Source organism: Pseudophryne corroboree, chromosome 1 (genome assembly GCF_028390025.1).
Source record: "Pseudophryne corroboree isolate aPseCor3 chromosome 1, aPseCor3.hap2, whole genome shotgun sequence".
NCBI lineage: Eukaryota > Metazoa > Chordata > Amphibia > Anura > Myobatrachidae > Pseudophryne > Pseudophryne corroboree.
Window position 1 is genome coordinate 312,552,274 of NC_086444.1, and position 13,295 is coordinate 312,565,568.

General features: G+C 44.8%; 1 protein-coding gene across 1 annotated transcript in view; it reads left to right on the forward strand.

Moving 5' to 3' along the window:
* CDK2AP1 (cyclin dependent kinase 2 associated protein 1) overlaps nt 1–13,295 on the forward strand; it is a 54,962-nt gene that overhangs the window by 23,680 nt on the left and 17,987 nt on the right. Inside the window, exon 2 of the mRNA XM_063964510.1 lies at nt 8,433–8,527. Coding sequence (XP_063820580.1) covers nt 8,433–8,527 — 95 coding nt within the window. The remainder of the gene's footprint in view (nt 1–8,432; nt 8,528–13,295) is intronic.

Below are 13,295 nucleotides of genomic sequence, written 5' to 3' on the forward strand. Positions count from 1 at the left end.
TGCCAACCAGACCTGCCTGAAAATAACAAACAGAAAAATAAATGCAGAAAACTCTTCAGGAGCTTCCCTAAGCGCGACCGGCTCCTCCGGGCATATTTTCTAAACTGTGTCTGGTGGGAGGGGCATAGAGGGGAAGCCAGTCCACACAATCAAAGTCTTGGAGTGCCCATGGCTCCTAGTGGACCTATCTATACCCCATGGTAATAATGTGGACCCCAGTATCCTCTAGGACGTAAGAGAAATACACACCAAACATATAGTCACAGACACACAGCTGGAGGAATTGGCATTTGCAGGGGAAGGGCTGATACTGGCATTAGCGTATAGTCACAGGCACACAGCTGTACCCCACGGGAAAGCGCTGATACTGGCATTAGCATATGGTCACAGACACACAGCTGTACACCAGGGGAAGGCTGATACTGGCATTATCATATAGTCACAGACACACAGCTGTACACCAGGGGAAGGCTGATACTGGCATTAGCATATAGTCACAGACACACAGCTGTACACCAGGGGAAGGCTGATACTGGCATTATCATATAGTCACAGACACACAGCTGTACACCAGGGGAAGGCTGATACTGGCATTAGCATATAGTCACAGACACACAGCTGTACACCAGGGGAAGGCTGATACTGGCATTAGCATATAGTCACAGACACACAGCTGTACACCAGGGGAAGGCTGATACTGGCATTAGCATATAGTTACAGACACACAGCTGTACACTAGGGGAAGGCTGATACTGGCATTAGTGTATAGTCACAGACACACAGCTGTACCCCAGGGGAAGGGCTGATACTAGCATTATCATATAGTCACAGACACACAGCTGTACCCCAGGGGAAGGCTGATACTGGCATTAGCATATAGTTACAGACACACAGCTGTACCCCAGGGGAAGGGCTGATACTGGCATTAGCATATAGTCACAGACACACAGCTGTACCCCAGGGGAAGGGCTGATACTAGCATTATCATATAGTCACAGACACACAGCTGTACTCCAGGGGAAGGCTGATACTGGCATTAGCATATAGTTACAGGCACACAGCTGTACCCCAGGGGAAGGGCTGATACTGGCATTATCATATAGTCACAGACACACAGCTGTACACCAGGGGAAGGGCTGATACTGGCATTATCATATAGTCACAGACACACAGCTGTACGCCAGGGGAAGGCTGATACTGGCATTATCATATAGTCACAGACACCCAGCTGTACACCAGGGGAAGGGCTGATACTGGCATTATCATATAGTCACAGACACACAGCTGTACACCAGGGGAAGGGCTGATACTGGCATTATCATATAGTCACAGACACACAGCTGTACACCAGGGGAAGGGCTAATACTGGCATTAGTATATAGTCACAGACACACAGCTGTACACCAGGGGAAGGGCTGATACTGGCATTATCATATAGTCACAGACACACAGCTGTACACCAGGGGAAGGGCTGATACTGGCATTAGTATATAGTCACAGACAGACAGCTGTACCCCAGGGGAAGGGCTGATACTGGCATTAGCGTATAGTCACAGGCACACAGCTGTACACCAGGAGAAGGGTTGATACTGGCATTTGCATATAATCACAGATACACAGCTGTACGCCAGGGGAAGGGCTGATACTAACAATAGTATATAGGGGGTAATTCTGAGTTGATCGCAGCAGCAAGTTTGTTAGCAATTGGGCAAAACCATGTGCACTGCAGGGGAGGCAGATATAACATTTGCAGAGAGAGTTAGATTTGGGTGGGTTATTTTGTTTCTGTGCAGGGTAAATACTGGCAGCTTTATTTTTATACTGCAATTTAGATTTCAGTTTGAATACACCCCACCCAAATCTAACTCTCTCTGCACGTTATATCTGTCCCTCCTGCAGTGCACATGGGCCCTCATTCCGAGTTGTTCGCTCATTATTTTTTTTCGCTACGGAGCGATTAGTCGCAAACTGCGCATGCGCAATGTTTGCAGTGCGCCTGCGCCAAGTAAATTAGCACAAAAGTTTGGTATTTTACTCACGGCCTAACGAGGATTTTTCATCGTTCTGGTGATCGTAGTGTGATTGACAGGAAGTGGGTGTTTCTGGGCGGAAACTGGCCGTTTTCTGGGAGTGTGCGAAAAAACGCTGGCGTTTCTGGGAAAAACGCGGGAGTGTCTGAAGAAACGGGGGAGTGTCTGGGCGAACACTGGGTGTGTTTGTGACGTCAAACCAGGAACGAAACTGACTGAACTGATCGCAGTGTAGGAGTAAGTCTCGAGCTACTCAGAAATTGCTAAGAATTTTCTATTCGCAATTCTGCTAATCTTTCGTTCGCAATTCTGCTATGCTAAGATACACTCCCAGTAGGCGGCGGCTTAGCGTGTGCAATGCTGCTAAAAGCAGCTAGCGAGCGAACAACTCGGAATGAGGGCCATGGTTTTGCCCAATTGCTAACAAATTTGCTACTGGTATTAATGTGTAGTCACAGACACACAGCTGTACACCAGGGGAAGGGCTGATACTGGCATTATCATATAGTTACAGACACACAGCTGTACCCCAGGGGAAGGGCTGATACTGGCATTATCATATAGTCACAGACACACAGCTGTACCCCAGGGGAAGGGCTGATACTGGCATTATCATATAGTCACAGACACACAGCTGTACCCCAGGGGAAGGGCTGATACTGGCATTATCATATAGTCACAGACACACAGCTGTACACCAGGGGAAGGCTGATACTGGCATTATCATATAGTCACAGACACACAGCTGTACACCAGGGGAAGGCTGATACTGGCATTAGCATACAGTCAGACACACAGCTGTATACCAGGGGAAGGCAGATACTGGCATTAGTGTATAGTCACAGGCACACAGCTGTACACCAGGGGAAGAGCTGATACTGGCATTATCATATAGTCACAGACACACAGCTGTACACCAGGGGAAGGCTGATACTGGCATTAGTGTATAGTCACAGACACACAGCTGTACCCCAGGGGAAGGGCTGATACTGGCATTAACATATAGTCACAGACACACAGCTGTACCCCAGGGGAAGGGCTGATACTGGCATTAGCATATAGTCACAGACACACAGCTGTACACCAGGGGAAGGCTGATACTGGCATTATCATATAGTCACAGACACACAGCTGCACACCAGGGGAAGGCAGATACTGGCATTAGCATATAGTCACAGGCACACAGCTGTACACCAGGCGAAGGGTTGATACTGGCATTAGCATATAGTTACAAACACACAGCTGTACACCAGGGGAAGGGTGATACTGGCATTAGCATATAGTTACAGACACACAGCTGTACCCCAGGAGAAGGGCTGATACTGGCATTAGCGTATAGTCATAGACACACAGCTGTACACCAGGGGAAGGACTGATACTGGCATTAGCGTATAGTCACAGACACACAGCTGTACACCTGGGGAAGGCTGATACTGGCATTATCATATAGTCACAGACACACAGCTGTACGCCAGGGGAAGGCTGATACTGGCATTATCATATAGTCACAGACACACAGCTGTACCCCAGGGGAAGGGCTGATACTGGCATTATCATATAGTCACAGACACACAGCTGTACACCAGGGGAAGGGCTGATACTGGCATTATCATATAGTCACAGACACACAGCTGTACGCCAGGGGAAGGCTGATACTGGCATTATCATATAGTCACAGACACACAGCTGTACCCCAGGGGAAGGGCTGATACTGGCATTATCATATAGTCACAGACACACAGCTGTACACCAGGGGAAGGGCTGATACTGGCATTATCATATAGTCACAGACACACAGCTGTACACCAGGGGAAGGGCTGATACTGGCATTAGTATATAGTCACAGACACACAGCTGTACCCCAGGGGAAAGGCTGATACTGGCATTATCATATAGTCACAGACACACAGCTGTACGCCAGGGGAAGGCTGATACTGGCATTATCATATAGTCACAGACACCCAGCTGTACACCAGGGGAAGGGCTGATACTGGCATTATCATATAGTCACAGACACACAGCTGTACACCAGGGGAAGGGCTGATACTGGCATTATCATATAGTCACAGACACACAGCTGTACACCAGGGGAAGGGCTAATACTGGCATTAGTATATAGTCACAGACAGACAGCTGTACCCCAGGGGAAGGGCTGATACTGGCATTAGCGTATAGTCACAGGCACACAGCTGTACACCAGGAGAAGGGTTGATACTGGCATTTGCATATAATCACAGATACACAGCTGTACGCCAGGGGAAGGGCTGATACTAACAATAGTATATAGGGGGTAATTCTGAGTTGATCGCAGCAGCAAGTTTGTTAGCAATTGGGCAAAACCATGTGCACTGCAGGGGAGGCAGATATAACATTTGCAGAGAGAGTTAGATTTGGGTGGGTTATTTTGTTTCTGTGCAGGGTAAATACTGGCTGCTTTATTTTTACACTGCAATTTAGATTTCAGTTTGAATACACCCCACCCAAATCTAACTCTCTCTGCACGTTATATCTGTCCCTCCTGCAGTGCACATGGGCCCTCATTCCGAGTTGTTCGCTCATTATTTTTTTTCGCTACGGAGTGATTAGTCGCAAACTGCGCATGCGCAATGTTTGCAGTGCGCCTGCGCCAAGTAAATTAGCACAAAAGTTTGGTATTTTACTCACTGCCTAACGAGGATTTTTCATCGTTCTGGTGATCGTAGTGTGATTGACAGGAAGTGGGTGTTTCTGGGCGGAAACTGGCCGTTTTCTGGGAGTGTGCGAAAAAACGCTGGCGTTTCTGGGAAAAACGCGGGAGTGTCTGAAGAAACGGAGGAGTGTCTGGGCGAACACTGGGTGTGTTTGTGACGTCAAACCAGGAACGAAACTGACTGAACTGATCGCAGTGTAGGAGTAAGTCTCGAGCTACTCAGAAATTGCTAAGAATTTTCTATTCGCAATTCTGCTAATCTTTCGTTCGCAATTCTGCTATGCTAAGATACACTCCCAGTAGGCGGCGGCTTAGCGTGTGCAATGCTGCTAAAAGCAGCTAGCGAGCGAACAACTCGGAATGAGGGCCATGGTTTTGCCCAACTGCTAACAAATTTGCTACTGGTATTAATGTGTAGTCACAGACACACAGCTGTACACCAGGGGAAGGGCTGATACTGGCATTATCATATAGTCACAGGCACACAGCTGTACCCCAGGGGAAGGGCTGATACTGGCAATAGCATAAAGTTGCAGACCTGACTATGGCAGAAGACACTTAAGTGGTTGCAGCAGTTTGCAACTCAGAATTTAGTCCCAATGTCCTGACAGATATGCAGCTACATGTCCAACCAACTGCATTACATCATTATAATTGATATGTAACATTTGTGTAGCTGTAGAGAAGGAAAATGAGGCTGCGCTGTTAGAGGAAAGAACAGTACCATTCACTATGTGTATAACTTTGAAAAAGCTGCAAGGTTTATGCAGCGAAACGCGTCAGTCATTTACCCTTGGAACAGGACAACCTTGAACCGGACCCGAACCAGCCCACATCACGTACCAGACATCCAGTGGAGTCCTAGAGAGGCACCATCCTATCTCCGCAACGCATGAGGTACCCACCATACATGGGATTTTGCACTAACCCTCTAGCGGCATATGGAACTCTAATTTGGACTCTCTACAATACCATCTGAAAGGGACTCTCTACAGTGGAATTTTACTGGACATAATATCTATGGGCAAAATGTGGAACGGATCCTAGAGAACACAAAACATCAGTCCTGAATCACCTCCAGGGGTAAACTCTATCCATCCTATATAATTGGCTAAATCATTTCCTGCTTATAATTGGCTTATCTTGCACATAATACTGCTTTTTAAAGAGTTATTATTGTTTTAATAAATTGTTTTTAAAAGTTATACACATAGTGAATGGTACTGTTCTTTCCTCTAACAGCGCAGCCTCATTTTCCTTCTCTATTGCTACCATACAGGGAGTGACTTCCCTAAAAATTGGCTGCTGCTTAGCTAAGCACCTCGCCTCATAGCGCCCGAATACCCTAGGGTACTTTTTTTCCCATCTCTACATTTGTGTAGCTGTGACTCTGAATCTGTGTAAGAAGAGCTCCGATACATCGGCCTATCCTCACGCCAAGTTCTGTTGTGCTTCATGTGCGATTTTGCACGATTTTAAAACTAATTCATGCGCGGTTAAAGTCAGAGCCCAGCGTCTCTAGTACACTGTGAGTGGTATTTTGCTGCATCTGTGATGCAAATAAGATGCAAAATGTAAAGAAAAATACAATGCGCTTCTCCTCTTGGAGCATCTCGGTGGCACTGGGTGTCTTGCGCCGTATACCGTAAAGACGCTGGGTGTATGAGGACACATCTGTATATTGCAGGCTAGTTGGGTTACTAGAGCAATGGGATGACATTGTTTTGTGGCAAGGATGCATTGCACTGTAATGGAAGGGGGTCAGCTGTGCTTGGGGAAGAGAACAAGGTCTGAGGTAGAACAGGAAGTTAGAAGATGTCACACTTAACTGACGATTTTTCCCTTCAAAAGCGTTAACAACATTGTTTTTTAAAATTTATTTTATTTAGTAAAGTTGAAAAAGTATTTTTTTAAATATTTAAACATTATATTATGCACATCTGCAGAACGGATCTCCTCATAAAAAATGGGGGGACGGGGTGGGACGACGCATTTGCATGAAATCTGACCATGCCAGTTAAGTGGTTGGTCATATCAGGAGCAGGTGTTAGTGGTGAGTGGAGTGTGTTATAATGATGAGGATAAGACTGGGCTCCATTTATAGACAGAAAAGGCTGAATAACTTGCCAATTGTAGGGTATCTTAATTACCCTGAAACTGATTGGTGTAATGGGACTTTTACCACTTAGCTAATTTCCCCATGCTGAAGTCATCAGTTCAGCTCATAAACTGCAATATAGATTTTTCTTTTTTACTTCAGAAAAGACACAGAACATAAATTATGGTATTAAAAGTATTTCAATGAATACATTTACAAAATTGTTCCTGAAGGGAACCAGTGCAAAATAATTATATATAAAATTTTTTATATATATATATATATATATATATATATATATATATATATATATATATATTATACATACACACACACATATACCAATGTGGTTTACTTGAAAGGCAAAACTAATGAAAAGGACACTGGGCGATTATTCGGACGATATATTGTTCCGATGCAGATTGAAATGCTATATCGGCCACATCGCTCAGTGTCTATCCGCGATTGTGCAATCCTGCGGTTCTTTTCCTGGGTGGTCCTGACAGGTGTGCTGCATGCCCAATGGGACAGCCCAGGGAACAATGGCATGCATTTTAAATGTAGCGGGCAATGATACATTGCGCCGTCATTCCACTGCATCGTGCAGTGTATAAGGATGGCATGATGTATTGTACCGACACTGGGTACACACATTGTGTAGTGTGTACCCAGTCAGAAGGGATCAGGGGGCTTACATATAAAGAATCACCGAAGTGTTGCAATTTTATTCAGTGTACATCATGGTGGGGATAATTCGTTTTTAGATGATTATTCCCGCTATGTACTAAATGCAACTTACGAGTTACATCCCTGGCATATTGGAGGAATCTCTCACATTTGTGAAAGACTTATCCTGAGAAACTGACACTGCATATGCGCACATTGGGCCTGATTCACATGTAGTTGCTATCGATGCTGCTTACATGGAAGCAATAGCACTAACAATGTATTGCAGCAGGCGGCCTCCTGTTTGCATTAGTGATCCGAGCTGCATCCTAGGACACAGCATTGGATCATATGCAACACCATTGGCCCCATGGGATCGCGCAAGCCGGCCGCCGCAAACCTGCCAGAGGTTCTGGCCTTATCACTCCCTTTGAGAAACAAAGGCTGTCACTGACCCAAAACAGCAGCAGACTGTCAATCACTGACAGTCTGCTGCCGATCTGCGTCTAATGTCGCAGACCCGTACTGCGCATGTGCAGTGTTAGTACAGCGCATGCACAGAGTACTAAATATCGGTACTGTGCAGCATGCGCCGAACCTCCAAATGCACCTGAATTAGGCTCAGTTTACAGAGGCTGAGGAGAGGGATTTCAAAAGTAAGATTAGGGTCTTTGGGTGCAGCTGCTATGGCCCCGGCTGCGTGAAAACATCGGCCATCCTGATGGTTACTCAGATGACCAACATTCACGCAGATGATCCGATGTTGCAGCTGTGCTACTGCGCCTATCTCTGCATCAGGACCACAGCTCCTTAAGTACATGGGAACTTGCACTCACAGAAACATTAGGCACTATTGAATCACTGTTTAGTTACATGTGTGTATTCTTTATTTTACTACATAAACGTATATCTTTATTTTTAACTTTTTTTTTTTTTTTCTCAACTGCAGTAAGTGCACATTCTCCTTCTACAAGTATGGGATTGTCCGTACAATACAGGCAGCTGGTGAATGACTATGGACCTCCATCTTTAGGGTACACACAGGTAAGACAGAAGTTAAGCCATGTTAACCATTTACTTGCCATTATAATAGAATTTTTTGTATAAAGCACATGAATTCTAGCTTTGAACCACATCTTGGCTGGTTTTGATATCCATGGGGGAATTAAATTGGGTGCGAGATTTAGCGAGCAAAAAAATTTGTTCCCAATTTTGAATTACTGCGAGTATGCACACTCCCGATACCTGTGCTATCTACCTTAAAAAGTTTTTTTTCAAAACGCAGGGCTGTCAGCTCTGAAAACCCTACTGCACAAGTTAAAAACATATAAAATAAAAATGATACTTGCCTCTCCTGTGGTCTCTCCTCCATCTTCCCATTGGGGAGGGGTCTGCTAGGAGATGTGGTTCTTACTGCTGCTGCCTTCAGGGGGGTCACACACACACACACACACACACACACACACACACACACACACACACACACACACACACACACACACACACACACACACACACACACACACTCATATACATTAAAAACTCGCCACTGCTGCAGCAGTCGGTGCCCGATGCTGGAGGAGAAGACATAGATTGAGAAAGTGAGTAATTGCTGGCTAATTAAGCTAATTGGAAACTTCCAATTGCTTAAATTAGTCCTTTGGGGGAGTGCCGCAGGGTTGCCAGAGCAAGTTCAAGTGATCTTTTCTAAAAACAAAAATTTTAGGTGAACAAAGTGTCTCAGTCTCTCCTCTAATTGCATAGCAAAACCCCACTCCGCAGTTTATTTTTACATTTCCCACCCTCAATTGAATTTCACCCTATGGGGTGTATTCATTAAGTGTCGGATCCATCCTACATGCATTTGTTGGTATGGATCCGACAAGGGCTATTCAATGAACAGCCAAATCCGACTGTCGGATTTGGCCATTCCCGGTGTCCTGCCCTGACAGCGGCAGCGGGGGGAGCAGAGAAAGGCGGCTGGCAGGGGGATCTGAGATCGGCGGCCGGCGGGGGGAGCAGAGAGCGGTGGCCGGCAGGGGGAGCTGAGAGCGGCAGCCGGCGGGGGAACATGTCTGCGGCGGGGAAAGGCGCTGCAGGTAGAGAGGTGCCTGGCCAGGGGACGGCCGTCAAGGTACCTCTCGTCCCCGACCCCGTAGTCCGCCGCACCGCTCCCCATCTCCTCACCTCAATTCGACTTGTTTTCAAGTCGGATTGAGTTTGTCGGAAAGGGGGCCAAAACCTGTCGGATTTGGCCCCATTTCCGACAGGAGCACGCGGATCAGCGGCTATTCTGCCGATCCACGTGTTTCCCGACAAGTCTGGTATTCCTGACTTGTCGGAAAATAACTGCACATTTTGAATAGGTCAGAATCCCTTCAGACCGAAATCTGTTGGAAGCTGCCGTCTTTCCGACAGCTATTGAATACACCCCTATATGTCTGATACCCCTCTTTTTTTTTTTATCCTTTAAAGGGAATTTAATCTGTACACAAACACTTTTCAAATACATGGAAGGTGCATCACCACTGTGACTGGTTTTATATAATACAGGAGCACACTGTACACACTATAGACATACTAATAACAAAGTATGTGTTAGACTTTGTAATATTATAATATATACATAAATGTATAAATATGAGCGTTGGCCCGGCATCCCTATTTATTCCTTGATGGGTTTTTTATATATTTTTTTTAGTATTACTTATAATATGTAGACAGAAACAACTGTTATAGAAATAAATAGTGAAGTTACGTAGTTGCTGTAGACAGGCATTCACAATTTGATCAAACTGTGAACTAAGAAGCTTATGTGTATTTCACATTTATCCGTGTGCCAATGGGGCAGATGTATTAACCTGGAGACGGCATAAGGAAGTGATAAACCAGTGATATGTGCAAGATGATAAAGGCACCAGCCAATCAGATCATAACTGTTAATTTACATATTGGAGCTGATTGGCTGGTGCCTTTATCACCTTGCACATATCACTGGTTTATCACTTCTTTATGCCTTCTCCAGGTTAATACATCTGCCCCATTATACCTTATTTTAGAGTCTAATAAGGAAAAGTTTGCTTTTTGGAGAGATGATAGAACTCATCCGTGTGCCGCCCCCAACGGCCCACACATTAGGCAGAGCTTCTCTGAGATGGTGTCTTGCCACTGCCAGAGACACAACTAAGGGTAATGGCCAGAACAAATAAAAAGAATGTTACCCCTAGAAAACTGTTCTTTACAATTCTGTTCTTTATACGGAAAGCGGTTATCATACCGCTAGCCGGGATCCAGGACGTCACAATACCCACGCTGGAATCCCAACTAGTGGTGAAATACCAGAATGTCTCTTACTAGTGACACCCCCCACAACTCATCGGCATCTCACCAATGTCACCCCACTTGCATCTCTCCAACACAACCCCCCTGTGTCTCTCCAGCATAACCCACACTTTGTGGCTCCCCAGACTCTTCCACATGTGCTATAAAAGACTATAATAGAGAGCGCAAACATACATCTTAATTGTAATAAAAACAATTTATTAATATAAACAGCATTTAAAATTGAATTAACTATATTCTTATACAATGGAGCTAAAGAGCCATATACTCATGTGAAACCACTAGATCAGATCATACCATATGTTTATAATCAATTGAGGATAGTTCATTGAATGCAAACTTTTATGAGCTCCTGTGATTATTGATCCAATAAAGATGGAAAGAAAGAAATGAGTTCCTTAATATCCAGAACAATTGTTGTTATTCAGCTGACTCCTTGTTGTAAAGTATGTTTGCCTATGATATAATTAATTGCCTCATTCAAAAGTACAGGTGCGCAAAAACCTCCACCTAAAAGATGGTTTTCTTTACCAGCGTAATACTGGGGCCCCTTAGCCGTTAGTGGGGTATATATTCTCACCGTATATGCAGTTCTTAAAGCCGTGTCCTATAGCACAAGGACGATGCGGCTATAGCAGCGGTGGATGTTTGAAGGTAGTGCCGGGTCCTATCGCACAAGGACCGTCCAGCACATATGGAAGTGGGGTATAAATTCTCACCGTGAGTGTAGTTCTTAAAGCCGTGTCCTATAGCACAAGGACGATGCGGCTACAGCAGCGGTGGATGTTTGAAGACAGTGCCGGGTCCTATCGCACAAGGACCGTCCAGCACATGCAGAAGTGGCAGCGAGCCAAGCTGTAATTAGCAACAGAGGGGCGCACCTGAATAGGCAATGCAGGTCTCAGTATAGCTCAAAAATGATGATCTGGATATGTGAAGTGGATATCACGGCTCAGTCGCTCCGTATCACTGCCCCTTAAGCCGCATCGTCCTTGTGCTATAGGACACGGCTTTAAGAACTACACTCACGGTGAGAATTTATACCCCACTTCCATATGTGCTGGACGGTCCTTGTGCGATAGGACCCGGCACTACCTTCAAACATCCACCGCTGCTATAGCCGCATCGTCCTTGTGCTATAGGACACGGCTTTAAGAACTGCATATACGGTGAGAATATATACCCCACTAACGGCTAAGGGGCCCCAGTATTACGCTGGTAAAGAAAACCATCTTTTAGGTGGAGGTTATTGCGCACCTGTACTTTTGAATGAGGCAATTAATTATATCATAGGCAAACATACTTTACAACAAGGAGTCAGCTGAATAACAACAATTGTTCTGGATATTAAGGAACTCATTTCTTTCTTTCCATCTTTATTGGATCAATAATCACAGGAGCTCATAAAAGTTTGCATCTAATGAACTATCCTCAATTGATTATAAACATATGGTATGATCTGATCTAGTGGTTTCACATGAGTATATGGCTCTTTAGCTCCATTGTATAAGAATATAGTTAATTCAATTTTAAATGCTGTTTATATTAATAAATTGTTTTTATTACAATTAAGATGTATGTTTGCGCTCTCTATTATAGTCTTTTATAGTTCAATTGTTTATTCAGGTTTAACAGAATACCTTTTTGAGAGCAGCATTTTTTAAATATTAATAGTGTGGTCTTTATCCTAAAGCGCCTGTATTGATTTCCGTCTAGGATATCTTCTTTACTTCCACATGTGCGTCTCTCCACATGCTCTGTGACTGAATCCCTTTATGTATGCATTTTATGCCCCAGTCACTTCTGCCCCCCCCCCCCCACTTCATATCTGTTTTTCAGCTGAGTGACCCCTGACCTAACCATACACATCTCCACCGCATCCCACCCCACCATTATATTTTCTCTTTTTTTACTAACATGATGTAATGGTTTAAAATATCTATTCAATTCAATGCTGCTGTTGTAGAAGTATATTTTGATGTCCTCCTGGTCTTTCTCTGTCATTTGGTTCTTTACATCACAGTCAGACACACACATACAGTTGTGACTGATTCAGTCAGAGTGATCCGGCATTTGCACTGGTCCTCATCTGCCGCCTCTCTGTGCGCCGCGGGAATGAGACAGACATGGCCTTATGATGTCGCTGTCACCGCATCTCATTCCCGGCCTGCCATAGGAGGCAGAACTAGTCATTGTAGCACTGCCTGCCCGCCCACCACATGTACAGCATGCAGCATTCCTAATCATCAGGCAGCTGCAGCACTGTACTAGTAAGTGACCATCTGTATTGGGAGGCTTTCCACCTATGAATACAGTGGGTGGTACACTTTAACATCTGATAAATTGCAGAGACATAAAGGAGTACTTTGTTGTTATTTTATCTCAAAGCTACAGCTTGAGTGAGTTCTTGTTACTTTATAGTGTGTGACTAAAACTCAATTACTAGTGTCCTAAGAGTCACAATTTTAAC